The following is a 22,396-nucleotide window of genomic DNA, read 5'->3' as shown; positions in this document are numbered from 1 at the left end:
CACACCATGGCACTACAGCTGTCAGTTTCTAATGAAAGTGTTATTATTTGTCGTGTAGTTTTTTTTGTGAGCCTTCGAAGGAGAAATTTTTCTCAACACGTTCTGATTGTGAATGAGTCTTTGTTTTCTTAAAGGAAATTTCAAGAGCTTGGTAATTCCAGAGAGCAAGAAAAAGGACAAGACTGCAAGACTCAGAATTGCATCACTGTCTTATTCTGTTCTCCCTCTTCATGTGTCTCTAAGTGGATCTTTCTCTCTCTCACTAGCTGAGATGAAGGCTGTCTGGTACGTGAGTATCCCCACATCCCTGGGGTCAGAACCGCAAAGCTTGGACACTTTGATTAGGAGAGCTGAAGCTCAGCAGGTGAAAGACACCGAAGCACACTCGCAGCCAACTCACACGCAGCATCTCATCAAACTCTGACAGAGGAGAGTTTATTTAGTGTAAGATAAAATGATTAGAGAAGCAGAGAGGAGGAAAAGGATGAAGTTATGCCATAAGTTAATACAGTGGATGGCTTTTTTTGAGATGGCCGTACCCGCTGATCCTCAAATAGATGAAAGGATTTGTAGCACCTTTTTCCATTCTCAGTCATCCTTGTCACACTCTGATGTGGAGAGAATACACAAGAGATGGATGTGCATTTGGTGGAAACAGTGAAAGGCAGAAGGTTGTGTAGAGAGATGAGACCAATGATCTTTAACAGAAGGTTCAGTGACTGATTCTCTCTCTCTCTCTCTCTCTCTCTCTCTCTCTCTCTCTCTCTCTCTCTCTCGCTCTCTCAAAGTAATAGGAGCATAATAATGGAAAATTGAGATTTTCAAGGAAAAGCACAATGGATCAGCAGTTAGCATTTCTGCTATACAGCTCCAGCATACATACTGTCTGTGCCAATCACACTATTTCTCCCTATGTCATCATAGGTTTTCTGGTTTCCTCCTACTTTCCAAAAACATACACAAAGTACACAAACGACAAAGTGGATTGCCTATTGGTAATTTTCCCCTAGGCGTGAATGAATGTGTGATGCAATGGATTGGCATTATGAGTGTACAGCCACCTTGCACCCAGTTCCCATGACAGGTTCTGGATACACAATAGCATGATAAGATATGTTTTGTACTTCCATGACAATATGTTTATCCATCATAAAATCATCAAAATCTTTTTCATGGATTTTGTCAGAATGCATTCAGGAGCATCTGAGCTGCTAATAAGAACTGTTTTATAGCCTTGTTTATTTGCTGTGTAGTTACAGCTTGTTTTATGTTAATTCTTGCTGCCCAATAATGGCAGTTTAATTTAAGTTAATTGTTAATTCTGTCCATATTAGTCTATGTAATAATATGTAATGCGTGTAGTTATTGTATTATGTAGTAATGTGTCTAATCATTGTAGCAAAATTGAGCAAATGAGCACTTAACCCATTCACTGAAAAGTAAATCATGCAGCTACATACGCTGTAATCACCACCTACACACAATATACACTTAAATCACAGTTATATGTATCTACAATAGCTGTCTGTTTTCATAAAGTCCAGTTATATGTATCTACAATAGCTGTCTGTTTTTATAAAGTCCAATATTGCAGTCCAGCTGTTGCTTTGTACCGGGGTTTTTAAAAACCTGTAGGTGCCAATATCCAAAAAAAATCTCTGCTCAGCGGTAGTCCAGTGCTGCTCTCTTTACACTGATGGATCGGATAAAAGAGGCATGACAAATTATGCATGGATTACTGCCAGTAATTGAACTGACTTCTTCATAGTGACCTGTGTGTACATATTGCTATAAAAAGGCTAGTGAGTGCCGGCTGTGTGATACTAAATACTACAACTAGCAGCTCACAATATCCGGATTGTTCATTTAACATTTATTTTGCTTGATGTTTATAAATGTTAATGATGACAGCACTTTGGGAAGATCTTTTTCCTCAATTTTGTGTAGGTTTGATATCAATTGCTCTGCAGTAGCTTGCACTAGTTGGGTTTAGGTCTCCTCAGTTAGTAAATGAAGTCTCCTTAGCATATACTGTAGTAGATGCACTTTGTTCGTATAAAATAATTGACTGATGATGCAGTGAGTGCATCAAGCATGAGAATGCTTGGAACAGTTCAGAATGTGCATGAACAAACTGTGCATGAACAAAGAAACAGACTTTCTCTAATAATGTGGCAGGAAAGCATACCTGTTGTTTCAAAACAATCTTGTCAGTTTCAGTGCTGCACTAAGAATACTCCATCGCCTAAATAAATTTAAGACTAATAGTGGTTTTATGGTCGTCTGTTTCTACTGTTAGACAGGTCCCTAAAAACATGACCTATGTGAAAGATGTTCCTAATAAAATGTCCAAATGAAGGTACAATGATCTGGCAGTTCATGTATGCAAGCTAAAGGACACTATCCCAAAGCTGTACTTTTGGTAAGGGTTAACACTGTGTTCATCTGTGTTTCTGACAAGTATTCTTACTTCTATTTTGTTTTACAAGTTACAGACTAGTGGGCTAAGCAACACTACATCTGACCCTGGATATCATTATGTAAATCATTCCTATGTCCAAGAGATAAAAAGGAAAAGTTTTCTCTAGGGCAGATGCTGTAGCTTTCCTCTTACGATGTTGATATTGCAGGACCTCAAATACGACTCCCCTGTATGTTGTTTGGTGTTTTTTTACTTTGGCTATTTAAGTTTACTTGGCTGCACTAATGGGTTTTAGCAGATGGAGTCATCAAAATGCTGCTGCCACAGTGGAAGGCCCCATGAAAATGCTCAGGCCCTGGGAGAGAGGGCGGTCCTGTAACTTAAACAGCCATAAACATGTGCTCTGTAATTCAGTCATGCCTTCCTGTCTGATGGATCCTGAACGTCAACAGCTGTCAGACGTCAGCCATTGTTAACCCCCAACACAGGCCTTGTGCTCTCTCCTGGGGGTACATATATTAGCCTATTTATTTCTGCTGTCTCAAGGGTGGGCGCTGTATATGTCTCTGAAATGTGCTATATTATTATTTACCATTTTTGTGTGTTTTATCAGATGAAGGCTAACACCATGGTTCTGGGGGATTATGTTTTTTTTTGTTAAAGTAGTAACAATCCATTATTCCAACCTAATCTAATCTATGTCTGCCTGAATCGTAGTGCATTTTGTAAATTGATGTTTGTGCCTGTGACTGAGAGACAGATCTTTTTATGTGAAATCTGTTTTAATGGCTGAAGGTTAAAACATTACAAGATGTGATAGTGCTATCATCTGGAGATTGCAATTCTGAATCTGTATGATGCCATCTATCATCAGGTGTCAAAGAGGATAATTAACGCTGCTCTTTGGGTGTGAAACACCGCTTTCCTCACCTCCCCGTTGATCAAAATGGCTCTAATAATCTTTGGATCTCAGCTATACATATTTATAAAAGCAGCCGTTTTAAAAGAGGCCGCACATTCCTCATAGGAATCACGTGATAGATCTCATCCTCCCTGGTGGGTAGCTGTCATGCAGCAGGGGAGAACTAAATAGTGGGATGGAATGGGAATTGCCAATATGGTGAACTGCAAATTCTGAAGCAGATGGGGGTAATTATCCCTGAGGAATTACAACAAAAAAATGGTACAGTATGACGTTTGAAACAAATGGTTGATTGCAAATTCTGCCTGCAGTGATTAAACAAGGTAATATTTTCTTAGGTTGCGTATACCATGGTTTTTCAACTGGTGAACTATGGTGCACGTGCAGACCCAGTAAAGTGTCTAAACAGGTTGATTGATGCACTTAAAAATCCTGTAGCCAGAATTGATCAGCATATGAGAAAAGACAGGCCTCAGTCAAGACTTTAAACATGTATAAACATCTGCTATTAAGATTTGTACTGAAGCTACTGTATTTACTGCATGTATGCAATACATGTACTGTATTAATGTACTCGTTCTGTAAATTATACCTTATTGAGAAATTAGCTATATTTTTAGATTTCTTTTATTTACTCTTTCTTGTCTTATTAATGAAGTGATAGCATCAGTGGTTTAAAAAAAATTAGAAAAACAAAGAAAACACTCAATAACCAAAAGTTTAAAGTTGACTGGACAAAGAAATATGCTTCTATTCTCCACTTCAAAACAGTTCAGAAAGATGTTTTGGTGTTTTATCTTTTATCGCTTTATCTTTTGCAGTCTGTATGCTAGTCAACATTGCTAATATGAAGTACTATTGTGTAACAAAACATAACTTTAAAAGACTTTTGTTACCTTTCAACGATGTTAGTTGTTTATTCAGAAGATTGTAATCAAGGAATTTTATCTTGCTGGGCTTTATTTGAATTTATCTGCTATGTCCTGTCACAGGAAAACACAGGTTTTGAAACCTTATTGTTTATCACAGCTCTGTAATGTTTTTTTAACTAAAGGCAAGCAGTTTTATTAGAAGCCTTGCAAATGTTAGCTGCCCTGACTGTAATAGCAATTTTCATAGTGCTCACCAGCAGTATGTTATTATCATTATGGCAAAACCTGCATACTTGCTTTGACTACGGGGAGCCTTATGACCTGTCATTTGAATTTCCATTACAGCTCTATTCTCAGGCACATCAAACTAAATTGAATAAAAGGTGCTCACAGTAGCAGTAAGTGTTAAATGCAGAGCCTGTGCTAGCTGCTTTAATGGCTCCATCCCTGACGCACAGAGGGTCCATGTGAAGACCATAATGAGACTCAGACACGGTGGAGGAGTAGAAACTGGCCAAAGCTAGACACAGGACTACAGAGAACAGAGTGATTTCCGGAAGGATTATAGTAGATGAGTCTCAAGATGGTGTGGAGCATGGGAATTGGTTCAAGAAGAGCTCTTCTTCCACCATCTCTGAGTTCATACATTTTAATATAAACCTGTCTTAATCTTCTCTAAACATGCAGCTAAATAAACCAAAGCAAACCACATTACACACCATTATACACGAGATACACCATTATTGTAAACCCCTCTCTCTCTTCTAGGTCTGACTTACTGATTCCCAGAAGTGTTTTTTTGTAGTGTTATTGCAAAAATTATGGTATATTCATGACCATCTCTTGCGCTTATATTATATTGTTGTTGTTTTTTTTGCTTTACCCTTTGTTGTTTTGTAAAAATAAACACATACTTATTTCCTCATGCATGAAGGCAATCTCAGAGGCTGAATCATAAGCTATGTGATTGAAAAGCACTGTTTGCAACGCAGCCACTTCCTGGCAGGTGGACAGTATGTGTGTGTGTATACGTGCACATTCCTCTGTGTGATTGAAACTGTAATTTTCAGGGCTGCAGAAATGCCATATGTCTAGCCCATGATTTTTAACTCTTAATAAGATTGAACCTTATTAGACGATAATGTAATCCTTACCTAGAGATCTTCTTATAAGCTTGCTGAACTCAGAAGTTGAAAAAGAATTATACAGTAGTTGTGCTTTATTGATCTAACTGCATAATGCACACAAACTGATGTATCTCTCTCATCACTTACTCAAACAGATTTAATGTCAAAATTCTCCATTCTGATTGTTCAGGAGCTGCTGATTAATTTATACGTTTATTCAGTCCTATAACATCAGCATCGACAGGTGTTTTTATTAATTTGCATGTTCTTCTAATATGCCAACATTTCTATAATAATTTAGCAGGGCTTTTTTTTATAGCAAATGGCATAAATGTATTTTAAATGTGTAATCATCTGCATACTAAAGTTTTCTGTGTTTTGAGCACTTGAGAAGTAACGCTGTACTGTACCTTTAAGGCTTCACACAGGAAAGAACAGAGGGCTTTGTGGTTTCTATTTAATGTGACAAGCTGCCTTTTTTGGCTTGTTAACTTCAAAAGAGAGAGATAAAAAGAAAGGCTGGTGAGGGAATGACGTTTATAGCTGCCATAATGTAAGCGACAATGGGAACTTGTTTTGTGGACGTGAACATAGATAAAAATGGACAGCATATTGAAACTGCTGTTGTGTACGAGGAATAAAGCACCTTGGGTGTGATTTTATTGTTTTTGTTATTTAAGATCACATCTGATCATGTTTTATTCTTTACTTTACATCTGTTCTGTCACTGCTTCATGCTGTGCCCGTACAGATGTTTGCCATTTCTGTATGTGGTTTATGTTCAGATCTCACATCCTTTAGCCATTCCTTCTGTCTTTACCTCTCAGAAAATGTTTGCTTTTCCTATTATTATCATCTTGAAAAGAGTTAGCATGAATGCTATTGTGTTTGCAATTCAAACTAAATGAACAGTGATTGTCTTGCCATGGGATTTTAATTAGCAATTTTTAATTATGTTTCTTTTATTGTTCATCATTTTGGCCTTGTCTGGCTTGAGCTTTGGCCAGAGTTGTATCAGTCATCCAGCTAGCTGTCAGTCTTTGGGCCCGGGCTGTCTCTCCTCGATAAGGATACAGTCAAAGACGTTGATAGTCATTCCAATGAAGCTTGCTAATTAGCATTTTGGCCGTGGAAACACAGGCACCGAGGAGACTAATGAGAGCCAAGGGCATGGTTTAAAGCGTTAAGGTGTCTGGCCTCCACGTGACTGATATATTTTTGGAGTCTCTCATTTGATTGCATTGTTCTGAAGTGAAATATCATGACATATTTGACAATCTAACTCTATTATAGTACTGATTGTTCTTTCTCCTTGCACATATTGAAAAGGGCCTGCAGGATGTATGGCCAGTTAATCAGTGATGACACACATGTCTCTCATGGCTGTGCTGACTTTCTCCAGAGTCCTTTTTCTCAGTTCGAAAGGCAAAAAAGCCTCGCTGCTTCCTGTGGTGTTAGGAAACAATGCACATTGACACTGACTACATTTGTGCTTTAACAGCACCCTTGAGGCTTGTCTTGTTTGTGCACATATGCCTCCATCACTATCAATAACCATAAATAACAGTTTCTATGGAAACCCTATGGCATGTAGGTGATCAGGAAGGGCACCTGCTGGCAGCCTGGCACTCTGTGCTAGCTGTTTTCAATAACACTTAATGGTCTGTATTTAAATGTGAGAATACAGTATAAATATGCAGGCAAGGCTAATGATGGAATAGTGAATGAAGGTTTTGTGTCAAATACACTGTAGTCACCCAATCTGACAAGGTTGCTCACTCCCACACAAGCACAGAATGATGAGGTTACACCTCCAGAAAAGGAATCAAGGAATAATTGGATGTTTGTCTGTTGTCCCTGATGGGCCATGATGTGAATGAATGGCTAGGCATAAATAAGAAAGGCAGGCAGATGTGAGAAGGCAGGCTGCTGATAAGGGCCTCTGCTCCATGCCCAGCTTATACCTCACACACAGGCAGAATAAATTTCATTTGCTGAAAGGAGTCTGACATTATTAATATCAAGGGGCTCAGAAATATGCAAAGAAAATGAGCTATTTTTGCAGGGAGCCGCTTTGAACATGGCAAAGCCTTTACTTTTTCTCTCTAGCAACAGTTTTGAAGCCGATATGCATAAGCTATTTTAGCTCGCCACATTTTTGTTGAGGTTTTGTGCTATGCTGGAAAGCCTTTTGTCCTAGTGATTGTATGTTATGACTTTTAAAAGAGACCCCACGGAAGTGTTGTGTAAATGTGTTACTTTTTTACTTTATGAAACTGTATTACTGTATGATTTAAGGAATCTGGAAAAGTGCAGTTTGTACCTATGATTACTCTTACACCAAAAAATGTCAGACCTTGTAAACATTTATTGCTTAGTAGAAACCTTTTTATATCCTAGATCTGATTCCTGCAGTGAATTTTTTGTTATGTAAAGAGAAGAATCAGTGAAACCCTCTTGAGATGCAGGACTACAGAAATATGATATCAGTCCCAGATCCCATGAGCGCATCAATATCCTTTTATATGTATACTGTAATGTAAGTATCTCAGTTAATAATAAAAAAAAAAAGCTATGAATAGTCAAACTTGTATAATTTTGTCAAGCCCTAGTCCTGTAGTGCCTCATGGTTCAGTGATGTCCAGCCTCCAGCCTCACTGGGTCCTCCATTAGCAGCTTAGTGCCAGTTCACAAACTTCTGTTATTCTGCTGTAGCTTCACCCCGGGCAGGGATGTAATTCCAAACAGAGCCCAGCTCATTTATTAGACCGGAAACATTTCTGCTTTACCCTGTGTTATATATGCAGCCGAGTGTCTTTCTGTCTGTTTTATGTTTGGCTTTGTGTCAAGCTTTGAGCGCATGCCCAAGTGTCACCAGGGGAAATTTAGTGCATATACACTCATCTGACACTTTATTAGGAACACATGTATTACATCTGCTCACTCATGCAATTTTTCAGTCAGGCAATCATGTAGCATAAAATCATACAGATCACAGGTCACAAGCTTCAGTTAATGTTCAAATCAAACGTTAAAATGGGGGTTGGGGGGTTGGGGTTAGTGATCTCACTGAATATAACTTTGGCATAGAGCTACACAGGGCTGATTTGAGTGTTTCAGAACCTAGGGCTTTCACATACAACAGTCACTTGAGTTTATACAGAATGGTGCAAAAAAAATTAACATCAGTTGAGCAGAAGGAAACTCATTGTTGATGAGAGAGGTCAAAGGAGAATGGCAGAAATGACTCTGACTCATATAACAATCTCTCTACAATCCTAGTGAGCAGAAATGTGTCTCCTAACATACCACACACCAAACGCTAAATGGACAGTTTCTACAGCAGAAGGCCACACTGGAGGCTACAACAGGAACATGCTTAATGAAACTGGAGAGTTGAAGGCTGAAAAGATGTCATCTGTTTTTTTCCTATCATGTGTCCTAGTCTTGGCAGCAGAGTGGCACTGCTTGTAGTGTTGCTGTCTCATTGCTCCAGGGTCCTGAGTTCAGTCCTGAGCTCAGGTTACTGTCTCTGTGCTGTTTCTCATGTTGTCCCCGTGTCTGCATGGGTTTCGTCCAGACAACATACCAGTGCAACCTCAACTGAAAGTGTGTTAATATGGGTGTGTATGATGACAGGAGATGGACTGGCATCACACCCAGTGTGAACTGTTCATTGTGGAAGGTGCCAATAAAACCAGCAAATTCATAAAACTTGTCCAACACTGAAAACTTCATATGTGCAACTATAGAAATGGATAGGGTCCCTGTGTGTTTATGGTGGAAAATGTCACTCATTGCATGTGCTAATCATTGTATAAAGAATATTAATTTTGCTTGTTGTCAAGAAGGGGCCAATAATTCTGGAGCTGATAAAACTGAGTATAGCACATGCTATGACATCTAGTTTTCATGGTGCTTAACAAGAGTGTGTTTGTGTGTGTGTTTGTCTGTGTGTTTGTCTGTGTGTGAATAAAACAGCTAGAGAGAGATGAGGATATGAAGATTGTTATTTGGTGCATCTACACGCCCTGTATTATTCTTTATGTGATCATATCTATAGGCTTTTTACATGCACAAGAGAGATACATAGCATCTATTTAGTTTAATTGACTCCTCACTCTCACTGAACTTTGAGACTTTTTTGATGAATGTACCAGATGGAAAGATGAGTTTTGGAAGACACATGAAGTGACTGTACTAGTAATAGCACCGATATTGGACTATTCTCTCTTCGAGATTGCCCCCAAGGCAACATTTACTCCATATTTTCCCAGTGTGCCTTTCAGTGATTATCTTATTTAAAGGCACATCTTTCACAGTGCATGTCTACTTCCTCACTGGCTTTCCACGTAACCTTTCTTTAAGGACATGTCACTCTGGTCAGGAATAGTGCAATTGCCAACGAGAAGTGACAGTCCAGCCAGACAACGAGGGCGTCTGTAGAGAGAGAGAGAGAGAGAGAGAGCAGCCTCCCTCACCCTGCCTGGTCTTTTGGCCCTCCGGCTTCTGCTTTCAGTGAGAAAGCAGAGTGATTTCAGGCAGTCGAGTCATTTATTATCGCCACACACTGGCAGGCGGTGATGGGGGAAGGAGGAGGCTAGAGCGGTTCATAGACAGTCCATGACCCCATATTTGCTAAGCTTTTTCCTTACTGAACATCTCTATGTAGTGCTCATGTGTGTATGAAGAACACTAAAACAGACTAAATAAGCTGTTTTAATAAATGGTTTGTCAAATTCATATGCTTTTGTTGGACCACTTGTATAAAATGGTTTGGTATTTAAATATTTTAATTTGGTAATTTCATTATGAACTATTATTATTTGGTAAACTGATCGAGTTCGTGTCTGTGGGATATTTACATTAAATGACCTTTAGTTTCCAAAGGGATTTGAATTATGTTGCACGGTTTCCCCCTGCTGGATGTCTGTTACTACTACACTATACATAACAAAGGGAAAGGCTTGTCATTAGAATGCAAATGCATGCATTTTTTTCTTCCCATTTCTGATGAATTTTCTGTTTCCACTCCTTCTTGTAGGGCTCAGTAGATTACACTAACATCCAGGAGCTGAAGTATTTAGACATGGTGGTGTGTGAGGCTCTGAGAATGTATCCACCTGCATTTAGGTACAACAACTACGTAGCAGGTCCAGTATACATTATTCATTTTAATGTATACTGTAATCTTACCTTTGTGTCATGTGTCTTTGTGGCTTTTGTTTTATTGCAGATATGCACGGACTATCGAGCACGACTGTGTGGTGAATGGACAGTCCCTGCCAAAAGGAGCTACACTAGAGATCCCAGCAGGCTTCCTGCATTATGACCCAGAGCACTGGCAGGAGCCTGAGAAATTCATACCTGAAAGGTACTAAGGTCTCATTTACTCATTTCCATATGATAGTAGTGATATACACACATCCACATACATAACACATGTCTGCCTTCCTGCATTTAAAATAAAGGATTGAATGGTAATTCCCTTTAAAATAGGTGGTCTAATACACTGAAGAAAAAAGGAAAATATGGAATATGGAAATTCATTCGTTTATCTGCTTTTTCCTGGTCAGGGTTGTGTTGGAGCCTAGCCTGGAAATGGTGGGCATGTAGCAGGAATATACCCTGGACTGTATGACAGTTCATCGTAGGGCACAATGCACACACATAATCACACACATGTAGGGGCAATTTAAAGCTAAAAAAATCCTCCTACAGTACATACTTTTTTTTTGTGAGTTGGGAAGAAACCAGAGAACCCCAAGAAAACCCACAATGGCACTGGGAAAATTTTAGAAACACGTAAAAAGTTCAGGCTCGAACCAGAGACCTTGGATAAGTGAGGCAGCAAGAATATTGCACGCTCCCACAAAGCCTCCATGCTAGATTTAATTAAAGTAAAAAATTAGATAGTTGATCTATCTTTGGTTAAAGGCCTCATATCTCTCTGAACTTTCAGTTTACCCCATTATCTCTGCCTGCTACTTCATCAACCTTCAGCTCTGAGCCTTTAACCCTTTTTATTCTCAAAAGAGCCAATCTTTTTATACCAGCTTATGACCTTATGCTCCTGCTGTCTGGCCAGTCCCCACTCACTGCTCAACACAATTATTTTGCTTGTTAATCTGTTTCTCTCAATGGCATCTCAAGATGGCTAGAAGGCTGGAAGGGTCACTGGGTTCTTGTGCACAAAATACACATGCTTGCAGACAATTCAGAGAGCTCTTCTTATGGTCACTTTACAGAGAGGTGGAATAGTGATGATCTAGTTTTGACTAAAGAAGAATATTTACTACACAGTCTGTATTTATTATGGTCATAATTATGCATAATAATTACACCGGATCATCATAATTACATATACATTTTTATTCATGTGAATATTATTATTATTCTCAGGATTCTACTAAATCCACAATATGTCAATTATTTACATGGATTTTTATGGATTTAAGATCCATTATGTTAGTTTATTGGTTATTTATAATTCTACACTAAGAATTAGTCAGATTTTATTATTGATATTTTTGATACAGGAGAAACAGGCAGATGTGAAGACCTGAACTTTATTTATGTCCTGTCAGCACAGTGTATGCCATACATATATCTTGCACTTTGGGTCCATGAGAAAATCTATTTCATCTTACTGTGTACTGCACACTGCATATAGTGTATATACTGTCAATATCTGCTTGACCTGACTTGACTCTGACAAGGGCCAGATCGTTATGTCCAGACAACTGGGACATAAAATCTCAGAAACAGCTAGGCTTTCAGGATGCTTCGGGTCAGCAGTGTTGAGTACTGAAAATGGTCCAATGAAAGACAAACTAAGGTCCATCAATGTGCAAGGGCAAAATAGGCCATCCTATCTGGTCTGAACCAACAGAACACTACTGTGGAAGATGTCACAGAAAATTTAGATGGTTACTGGAGGAATGTGTTACACCCTGCTGCATATAAGATTGTGTACCAGGAGACCAGTAATGTTGCCCATGCTACTACCTACAATGGACATGTACTTGTTGAAACTGGATCTTGCAATGGAAGAAGGTCATCTGGTCAGAAGAGTCCCATTTTCTTTACATCATGTGGAGAGCCAGGTACATCAAGTGGAGAGACATGTTTTCTCTAAGCAGTAAAATGACCCTGCCTCACTGCTCACATTGTTCATAAATGGTTTGAAGACATGATGAAGAGTTCAAGGTGTTGCCCAGACTTCCAGATTCCTTCGATTTTACAAGCAAGCATATGACATAACTTGCAGGACATCAAGTTTCTGTTAACATCCTGGTTCCAGACACCACAGCACTTTAGAGGTCTTATAGAGTTTGTGCCTCAACAAGTCAGAGCTGTTTTGGTGGCATATTTTTATTATTTATCTAGAAATGAGCTGCAGTAAATCATAGATTGGATTTCTAGTAGGTACTTGGAATTTTCAGAATGTGGTGGCATGAAAGTAGTCACACTTAGAGAGAAGCGTGGTTCACCCGGTGAAAGTTTTGCTATGAATTAAACACAAACATCAACAGTGCACACAAACAAACTCCAGAAGTGAACAATGTCCTCTCCTCATACAGCATGTGGACAATTGTCTCCTCACGGTGGCAGAAAACCAGCTCTGTCATTCTCCTAGCAGAGCCTCGCTAAAGACAGAAAATTAGATATTTAGTTGTTCTACATACTAAGGCTTTGTGGTTCCACAATATATAATCTCTTACCTGTATTCAGGTGAAAGTGTTCACATCTGATCCAACTGGTGAACTCCTGTTGCAACAATGACAAGATTATGTCACTCAAACGCTCATCTACTCATAATAAATATTTTGCAAACAAATGAAGCCTGAATGAAATGAGCCTGAATGATCCAGCTGGATCTGTGGACCTTGCACTAAGCACAGGAAATACTCTGAACCACCACTGTCTAGAAACACAAACACAACACCACATGCTATAACATGTACTCAAGAGGGTACATTTGTGTCTCAAACTGGAAGCTGTAGGAGTCAGAAGAGAGAAACTGGATATTGTGCTGTGCTCTGTGCAGCTCACGAACCCCGCTTAACTGTGGAAAATACAGCACAATGATTACAGTGTGACTTATCAACGCACTTCATAAAAAACACATCAAACAATTTCTTTACAGTAAAAACTACACTAAAAATGTGGAGAGAAAACTTTCTATAAAAAGACAATAACATTGTGAAAACAGGAAATTTTTTAGCTAGGATATTCAAAGTAACTATCAACAGTTACAAAGTACCTGTCGCTCTTTAATAAACAAAACTTGTAATTGTTGAAAAATTTCCTCTACCAGCAGAACCTGAAATGTTTTTCTCTTCACATCATCATCATCAATTCACCATTGTAGCATCGTGGGCTAATGTTAGCTCAGCTAAGCGCTTTATATCTAGCTGCATTAGCTCAAATACAAACTGCTGTTTGTTCTAAATACTTGTGTATTAAAGTGATACTTTTTACACACACATACGCCATGTTGGGGCTGAATTCGGTTCTGAAGTCGCCGCAGTCCATGCATACAGTCTAAAGGTCTATGCTTATTTCTGTTTGCATATCTGCTACTGACACGTCTATATCTACTACACCACTTACATTAAAAAAAATAATTAAATTAATATTCGATCATTAGTTGACCATGTAGCACAAACGTCACTTGAAGTAATATCAATAGTCTGTACAGGTTCTCCTGTTTCAGCCCATGAGCTCTGTAACATACTCAATGGAGGCAATATTTGGTGTGACAACCCTTTGCTTTTTAAAATCAGTAGATTCCAGAACAATTTGTTCAGATTCATAAGGAAATTGTAAGGTAAGTTTTATCTTGGACAGTATGCTCTAGTTTTTCTCGAGTTGTTGACCATTGCACTTTGTTTTGTTTTTGCAGGTAAAACCTGACAAACTTCGGTATGATTTTTCCCTGTTGTGTATGATGTATTATGTTTCCTGCTTTGGCCGTCTGAACTTAATTCTGAAGCAAATTTGCTGTAATGTATCCCTTCTTCTCAGGTTTACCCCCGAAGCCAAGGCCAGTCGACACCCTTTTGTGTACATGCCTTTTGGAGCAGGACCTCGCAGCTGTGTGGGCATGAGAATGGCCCAGCTTGAGATAAGGATGGCACTGGCCAACATCTTTAAATCATTTAATGTGGTGGCATGTCAGGACACTGAGGTGTGTTTATACAGTAATTAAAAAGGCATTGCATTTAAAAACAACCTACAGTACATCCAGCTTTCTCGAGGCTTTCTAGGCATTCTCTATGTTCCTACTTATATCTTCTTTAACATTTCAGTTTTTATTTCTTACAGGTTCCTCTTACATTAAAGTCGAACACCACGCTCGGACCCAAGAATGGAGTTTTTGTCAAAATTACCAAGAGAGAGAATTTTGATGATGCTTTCTAAAGTGATTTGAGAAAAAAAGAAAACTTCTATGTCAAGATTATGATTTGCATAATGTTGTATACTGAACAGCTTTTAATAAAGTTTACTGTATAAAGTACTTGGAATATACCTTAGTTGCAGTGTAAAGAATTCATTTAGTCGAATATAAAAGTTTACTGAATAAAATAAACTGTGTGTAAAAAAAAACTGTGTAATCATTCAGCCGTACTGCATAAACTGATGCTCGTGATCTTTAACATTTACTTTCTTGTAAAAAAAAAAAAAATTGCTTTCTTTATTTATTGTAAATCTACACAGAAGAATAAAATATTATCTTGGGACCAATATCAAGGAATAACAGCAGAAGGAATAAAAGGTAAGATTTATCAGACTAATGTGGAATTTCCTTTCAGTAAACTGTAGATAGTTATAGAAAATGTGTTTGTTTGTTTGTTTGTTTGTTGATGTTGTTATTCAATTCAAATGTATATGTATAGCGCTTTTTACAATTGACATTGTCTCAAAGTAGCTTTACAGAACATAAACATAAAACAAAAGGTTATTATATAATAATATAAAGATTAATATAATCCATAATCCAAGATTAATATTAGATATATTTAAATGTGTTTGTATTTATCCCCAATGAGCAAGTCTGAGGTGACTCAGGCAGCAGTGGTGAGGAAAAACTCCCTTGAAGGGTAAAGGAAGAAACCTTGAGAGGAACCAGACTCAAAGGTGAACCCATCATCATATGGGCGACACCAGAGGGTGTGATTATAAATATACAGTCGGACAAATGTTGAATTGATGGGGAGGTTGTTGTCCTCAAAGACCACATGTAGTTGGCATTTCCTCTATAGTATAGCAGAGTCCAACTGGAGCTGGTAGATCTCTAGATGCCTCAAGATCTTCACAGAGTCGGCCTCATCTCAGTGAAGGTACCAAATCCTCATGGAACGGAAGACAATCGGAGCTGGTACAATTGTTATAATTGTTATTACCAGGAGGTGGGGTTGTAGCTCCACATGATGTGCTGTCCACATGTGTGCATTGTAATTGTTCCAGCAGTTGCAATGTGTTGGCCTTGTTTCTAACAGCATATCCAAGAGCACAAAAAGTCCCCATGGTTCTGTAATTTGTCCCACATGACCAGTTTGACCAGTGATGAGTTTACCTGAGCCATGATAAATGAAGTGGTTTCTCTAGTAATAGTTTAGAGACAGCGTAACTAAACCTCCTCCTTTAAAAAATCAATTTAAACATGTACAAACATGTAATTGTTGCACAATATATCATGCATCATCGCTTTGTGACTTTATAAGGTACCAACTCCAGTTCAAGAACATCACAGCTGATAGAAACCTACACAGGAGACCATATCTAAAGCTAGATATCTGTCACTAAAAGAAATGCAAAAAAAAAAAAAAAAATGCAAAAGGCCACAAATGCCAAAGGTGCAGATTTTCTCATATTTTACTTTAAAACTAAACATATTCAGAATGATCCATTCCAGAGATGTTTTTTTGTACTTGTAGGAGCTTTTATTCACCAGTTGCAGAACTGCCAGGAGTTTGTGTTTTAGTGAGTATTGTAGTAGTGAGTGTACAAGTATTAGTAGTGACAGAATATAACTCAACTACACTGAATGGTTACACAAGCCTTATCTGCTAACAACATCCGAGTACAAGCTGGAATTACTGAATAACTTTATACTTTCTTAATCAATAAAGATAAATTCATCAAAAAATTTTAAACACCCAAATTTTTAAACAATAATATAAACACCCATTATATGTCTACATGAAAAATGTAAGTAAATAAATACAGGATATCCCAAAAGTCTTCATACAGAGAGAAAATAGACTTTTTTTGTGTAAAAATGTAATTGTTGTGCTAAAAATGTAATTGTAAAATGTAACTTTTACAAAACATCCTCTGTACTATTGGCATTTTCATTTTACTTATTATGTATTATGTACTGTATAATTTTTTAAGTATGACTGTATACTTATTATGTATTATGTAAGTATTATGTACTGTATAGAGAGTATCCGTCATTAAATTCACACATAAATTTGAACACCATAAAAAGAACAACTACAACCACCACAACAAAAATGTAATTAGAAAAAACTCTTAAAAGAATTACACTGGAAACCCTTCCAATCCTGCTTGATCCTGCATATTGGAACCTCATAGACACAGGATATACATCTTATACAGAATGACTCACTGTGAGTGCAGGTTTTCATTCCACCCAAGCAGAAGACATACTTGAGTCTCTTGAAAGCCAGGATGAACTGATTATACAGGTGGAATCAGCTGTGGCTCCTGCTTGATTAGAATAAAAACCTGCAGCCACAACAGCTCATTCCACATAAGATTAGACTCCCCTTGTTATTGATATATTATTTTATGCCACAGTTCTGCCACATATTGGATTCCCAGTGAGATTTTCAGCTCTTCAAATTTTTTAAAAGAATGAATCAAAACCACTGCAGTGACCATTTTTGCGCTGCTCAATCAAACTTATTCCATCAGAATTAAAGATGTCATGGTCAAAGTTTTCGTTTTACATTTAGAGTGACTTTAAAATACCCTGATAATCAATGTTCAAGGACACCGATGTGTCTTAGACATACATCAGGTGCTAGTGTGTGAGTGTGTCCTTAATGAAAGTATTCAATGGTGTACTCGGGATAAATCTGGTACTTCTCAAAAATGACAAAAATACTAGGGTCAGTTTCTTTGTCCACACAGCTGTCATAAAAAACACCCGGCTTGTGTTTCTTCTGAGGAGGTCGAAGCAACATGCTGGTTCCTTTGGTGAATTCTCCAACAAGGACAAGTGCAACAAACATCATCTTAATTCCGCCTTTGGATTTAGCATATTTATTAGAGTAAGAAGCATCTCTGGCAAAATAACTTCCTGTTAAGTAACAAACAATACATATAAATGTAACTTGCATTTTTGTGAAACTAATACTGTATTTTGTCTTTTTTTTTTTTTTTTTTTGGGATAGTTCTTGGATATTCTGTTACCTTTGCCATAGGTTGTTCCATGTTTACCATGGGCTCTCCAGTCAAAGTTCTGCTCACATATAACTTCTTTTAGAGATGCATCTGTGCCATGGAAGAGGTAGCGCTTTTCTACATCTCTTCCTCCATTCCTCTCCTCCATCTGCTCTTTTTGCCTGGAGAAAAAAAAAAAATATTGTTCAGTGGATTCATCTGCAAATCTTCACTTTTTGAAATTTCTTTTTTTGCATTACTTTTACTATCCATACCACTGAAAGACCTTCCACAGAGAAGGGTTCTGCACTCTCTGGATTTCCTTAATTCTGTTTGTAGGCATTGTAGCTTTAAAGAGTGTCTCCACCTTTTGGTACTCGTCTGTACCGCTCGAAAGTGTTATAAGCTGAAAGAAATGTTTTAAATCTGTAGTAATTCAGTAATGACATAGTTCTTATGAAAAATAAATTGTAGCAAGCATATATATTATAAGATTATTATAAATAAAATTCATTATTATTTCAAGCTTTCAGTTATCTGACAATAGGACTGTTTTAAGGCTGAAATTAGTAACAAAAATGTAAATATTGTTCATTGTAATATAAAATTCTAGATTTATCTAATTATAATCATGATATTTTTTGCAGTCTACCAGTTTTTTTTATAATTGAAGTCTATTTACTTATATTTCTTTAAGATTTAATTAAAGTTGAGTCAGCTGCATACTTTGTAGGTGAAGTTGGGAAGAGCTTCTTTTTCCCAGTAATCAGGGACATTCGTAGGGGGTGGGCCGCTTCTCTCACTGGTGAGGGAAAGTGGGAACACATTATAGGAACACATTATTGACAAAAATAAGATTAAAAACACTGCACTACATTATGACGATACCTTCTCAGTTTTTTCTCAACTTCTTCAGAAGAGACAAACCTAGGCCTCCTTCGAACATATCGTGTGGTCCCATGCTTAAGGTTTTGCTGACGCATGCCTGCATTTGAAATATTTCAGTATATAAAATCAAAATGGATGCATTTTAATTGGACATATGCAAGTACATCTAGGACTTTGGACATACCGTCGAAGTTAAGTGTGTACTCATGACTCTCAGATCTGAATGTCAGTTTATCTTTAGGGTCTTTGAGGTAAGCCTCTTCCAGGGTTTTAGATGTAATCAAAGCCATACGCTTTGCGTCTTCCTACATAACACATTACACTTATAAAGCACTGCCAAAATGTACCTATATCAGAAATGTAAAAGTAAGAAATTGCCCTATATATACAGTACATAGTGTAATATAAAAAACACACTTTTTTTTTAAACTGATTACTGTTGTATAATACCAAAATAATCTAAAAAGGAAAGGAAATAACCAACCCCACAGCCATATTCAATCCATTTTCCCTTTTCATCCTTCCAGTACCAAATCCAATTAGTGGTCAGGACAAAGTGAGGAGGTTTGTTACCAGAGGACACTGTGGAGAGACGACGAACTTTCATCCCATCGTACGTCATATATTCGAAGTTCACCTGAATAGGCCCTTTACTAAGACAAGAACTCACTTGTTATTATGAGCAAGGTTTTTGTACAGTTGTGCCATGATTTCAATTGTTTACTAATACTGTACCTATTCTCATCAGCTGGATTACAGTATGTCCTCTCAATATCCTCTCCATTTGAAAAGTCTTTCCAGGTTCCACTTTTTAAATACTGCCATTTATAAGGCATACTGTGATGCACTCGGGCACATTTCTCTAAAGAGGAAATTATGAAAAGTCATTCATTGTGCCAGGAAATAAAACACTCAGTTCAAGGAAATTAAGTGAATGCAGTAGCCTAGGTTTTGGTACTCAAGAAAACAATGGTGCCTAATCTATAGGGGCAAGTGAGGAGGAGCCTCGTCATAATTAACAAGGCTTTTGAAATTCCATTGAAATTCAAATTAACTATTTTTTATTTTTGAGTTGCTTGTCTTGCCTGATGTCATGCGGTCAAGCCATAATCAGTAGACATTTAAACCCTAGGCCAATTTTAACATGACTGCAATTTTTATGCTAAGAAAGTTCAAAACACTACTCTCTGATTGCCAGGTTGTTTTACAGAAAATATATGGAATTAAAATGAATAAAGTTTTTGCAAACAAAGGCAATGTATGAATATATCCAGGGTTTAAATGTATATATATGATATATATAGATATATATATCATGTATAAATTAGAATTTTTTTCTTATGTTATTATCTGCACTAGCTATTCTATTTACATGGTTATTATGTACAGGTTTTCTCTAAAACCATACGACATGTTCATATAATGGACTCTTGGAATCTTAAGTCCTGAGGTGGATACCTTTGAAAGTGCATCCGCCACGTATGTAGAAGAGGCAGATTTCATCAGAAGCTGCCTCACACTTTCCTCCGCCGTTTAGTTGCTTGGTGCTCATTACTGGTTTAACTGCACTCACACAACAAAGGGGAAATCACATATTTTAAGGGGGACTGGGAGGAAGAAGGCTGGTAAAAATCAAATAATTAAAAAATATTGCTTTCTTTTTAACCTGTTTCTACTTTTTGAGCTGGTTTGCATTTGTGACAGGAAATGAGAAAGCTGTTCTTGTATGTTTTTAGGAAACCATTACTTTCATCTTCACCAAGTCTATGCTTAAGGATCTTCATGGTGTTTGTATCAAACTTGTGAGCCCGTTTGCATGAATCTCCAAATTTACAGTTATCCTGCAGATAGTGCTGGCAGACATGCAGGTTGGTGCAGGACGTTGGAAACTTACAGCTGCCATGTTCTCCGTTTCCTTTATTGTAGTGAGGGCAGACCTAAACGTTGTTAAATGACAAAAAATAAAAAAGACTCAGTGCAGTTGCTTGGGGTGAAGAAACATTTTATAATGCATCCAACACACCTCAACCTCAGGCAGCAGTGTGGGGTCATTCTGTAGCAGGAGCTGAAATAATTCTTTTTCCTTGAGATCTTGAAGACCAGCTTTTTTCAGAAGTGTTGTGTTATGAGTAGACTTCACATCATGTGACATTCTGCACTTGTTACTAGGGAAGAGATTTTGATCCATAAGCATAAACAATAGAAATATATATGTGTGTAGGGGTGTGTGTGTGTGTGTGTGTGTGTGTGTGTGTGTGTGTGTGTGTGTGTGTGTGTGTGTGTGTGTGTGTGCTCTTTAAATGCATACGTGTTCTAAAACCCAGCTGGATGATTGACTGAGCACTGGTTTGGCAACATTTTTATTCAAAGGCATATGTTGAGGTATGTCTAACCACACCTTACATTTATACATACGCTAACCTTTCTGGGGAAAAATTATATTAATTTCACTTGATTATCTTTGCAGTGTCACTCCAAGATTTAGCAAAATTTACAAGTAATATCACATCACATGTATAGTAATATCACATCACATCATATATCACATACATAATATTTATTACTTGGGAATATTACTTATACATTTTGCTAAATTGTGTAAAACACCAATAAATATTGGCAGAATTTAATTTACTTTGGTCATGAAACTGAGAATCATGTTGACTAAGTTTTATTTCTTGTGCTATATAAAATGATCAATTATCAAAAATTGTACTTACCCAAACTTACATGTTCCACAAACAAAATATCTGCAAATTTGCAGATGCTCACAGGTTTTGCATTTAACAGGATCATCTGGACACACACAAAGGTGTGTTTTAGCAATGACCAACGTTTCTGGAGAACAGACAGTACCATTTCCTCCCTTTTTGCCATCCTCAACAAGCACAAATTGAGTGTTTGGAGAGATAATCTTAAAAATATCCTGGTCAGACATATTACGGCATCTTCTGATAAGTTGACTGAGCTCCCTGAACTCCAGGCATCCTTGTTTTTCCAGGAGAAACTGAGTTATTTGACCTGAAGTGAGAGAAAACATCTTTTAAGCAGGTGTGCAAGGAAATGTCTAGCTACAGATCTGATTAGTTGACTGTTGCATTTCTTCATAGATGAAACTGAAACTGCTGTAGATATCAGTCATCCTGACAACACGGACATTTAGCCACGCCCAGATATACGAACAATTTGCAGCACAAATTAAAAAACCTATATATATATATATATATATATATATATATATATATATATATATATATATATATATATATATATATATGTACATACTCAAATGTGTCAAAATTGCAGTGCATAAAATAATGCTGAACTTCACATCAAACATCAGAGTGGGGAAAAGCTGTGAGCACATTGATGGTATAATTGTTGTCAGGCAGGTTGGTTTGAGTCTTTCTTTAACACAACAGTCTCTAGAGTTTTCTCAGAATTGTGCAATAAAGAATAAACATCCAGCGAGCAGCAGTTCTGCAGACAGAAAGAGGTCAATGGTTGTTGATGAGAGAGGTCAATGGAGAATGACCAGACTGGTTTGAGCTGACAGAAAGCCTGCAGTAACTCAGATATACACTCTGTTCAATTGTTGTGAGCAGGAAAACATCTCAAAATGCACAACGTTTCGAACCTTCAGTCAGCCAAGATCAGAAATCTGAAGCTGCAGTGAGCACAGGTTCCCCAGACTGGACAAAACATAGCCTGATCGTTTGAATGATTTCTACTTAGGTTCACAAAT

At 37.5% G+C, this 22,396-nt stretch overlaps 2 protein-coding genes across 5 annotated transcripts in view; one reads left to right on the top strand and one right to left on the bottom strand.

The window, feature by feature from the left end:
- The window catches only part of tbxas1 (thromboxane A synthase 1 (platelet)), a 64,485-nt gene extending 49,619 nt beyond the window's left edge, over positions 1–14,866 (top strand). For all 3 annotated transcript variants that reach the window (XM_060878089.1, XM_060878087.1, XM_060878088.1), the window contains exons 11-14: positions 10,388–10,476; positions 10,580–10,717; positions 14,374–14,536; positions 14,674–14,866. In XM_060878089.1, the coding sequence (XP_060734072.1) occupies positions 10,388–10,476; positions 10,580–10,717; positions 14,374–14,536; positions 14,674–14,769 (486 nt within the window). In that variant the 3' untranslated portion in view covers positions 14,770–14,866. The remainder of the gene's footprint in view (positions 1–10,387; positions 10,477–10,579; positions 10,718–14,373; positions 14,537–14,673) is intronic.
- Positions 14,867–16,269: 1,403 nt separating this feature from the next.
- On the bottom strand, positions 16,270–21,766 carry LOC132851316 (protein mono-ADP-ribosyltransferase PARP12-like). Of its 2 annotated transcripts, none has more exons than XM_060878084.1 (12): positions 21,372–21,766; positions 20,675–20,816; positions 20,318–20,588; positions 20,110–20,214; positions 19,387–19,513; positions 19,136–19,304; positions 18,836–18,956; positions 18,652–18,748; positions 18,490–18,565; positions 18,039–18,169; positions 17,794–17,945; positions 16,270–17,680 (listed from the first exon to the last, which is right to left on the bottom strand). In XM_060878084.1, exons 1-12 carry the CDS (start codon positions 21,689–21,691, stop codon positions 17,421–17,423), a joined length of 1,971 nt encoding a protein of 656 aa, XP_060734067.1. In that variant the 5' UTR covers positions 21,692–21,766; the 3' UTR covers positions 16,270–17,420. The 2 variants fall into 2 exon arrangements, with proteins under 2 accessions (XP_060734067.1, XP_060734068.1); XM_060878085.1 differs by having other exon boundaries at positions 20,681–20,816.
- Positions 21,767–22,396: the final 630 nt, after the last annotated feature.

The sequence above is a fragment of the Tachysurus vachellii genome, chromosome 9, assembly GCF_030014155.1.
Source record: "Tachysurus vachellii isolate PV-2020 chromosome 9, HZAU_Pvac_v1, whole genome shotgun sequence".
NCBI lineage: Eukaryota > Metazoa > Chordata > Actinopteri > Siluriformes > Bagridae > Tachysurus > Tachysurus vachellii.
Note: the sequence above shows the minus strand (reverse complement) of the source record. Positions and strands in the feature narration are given on the sequence as shown.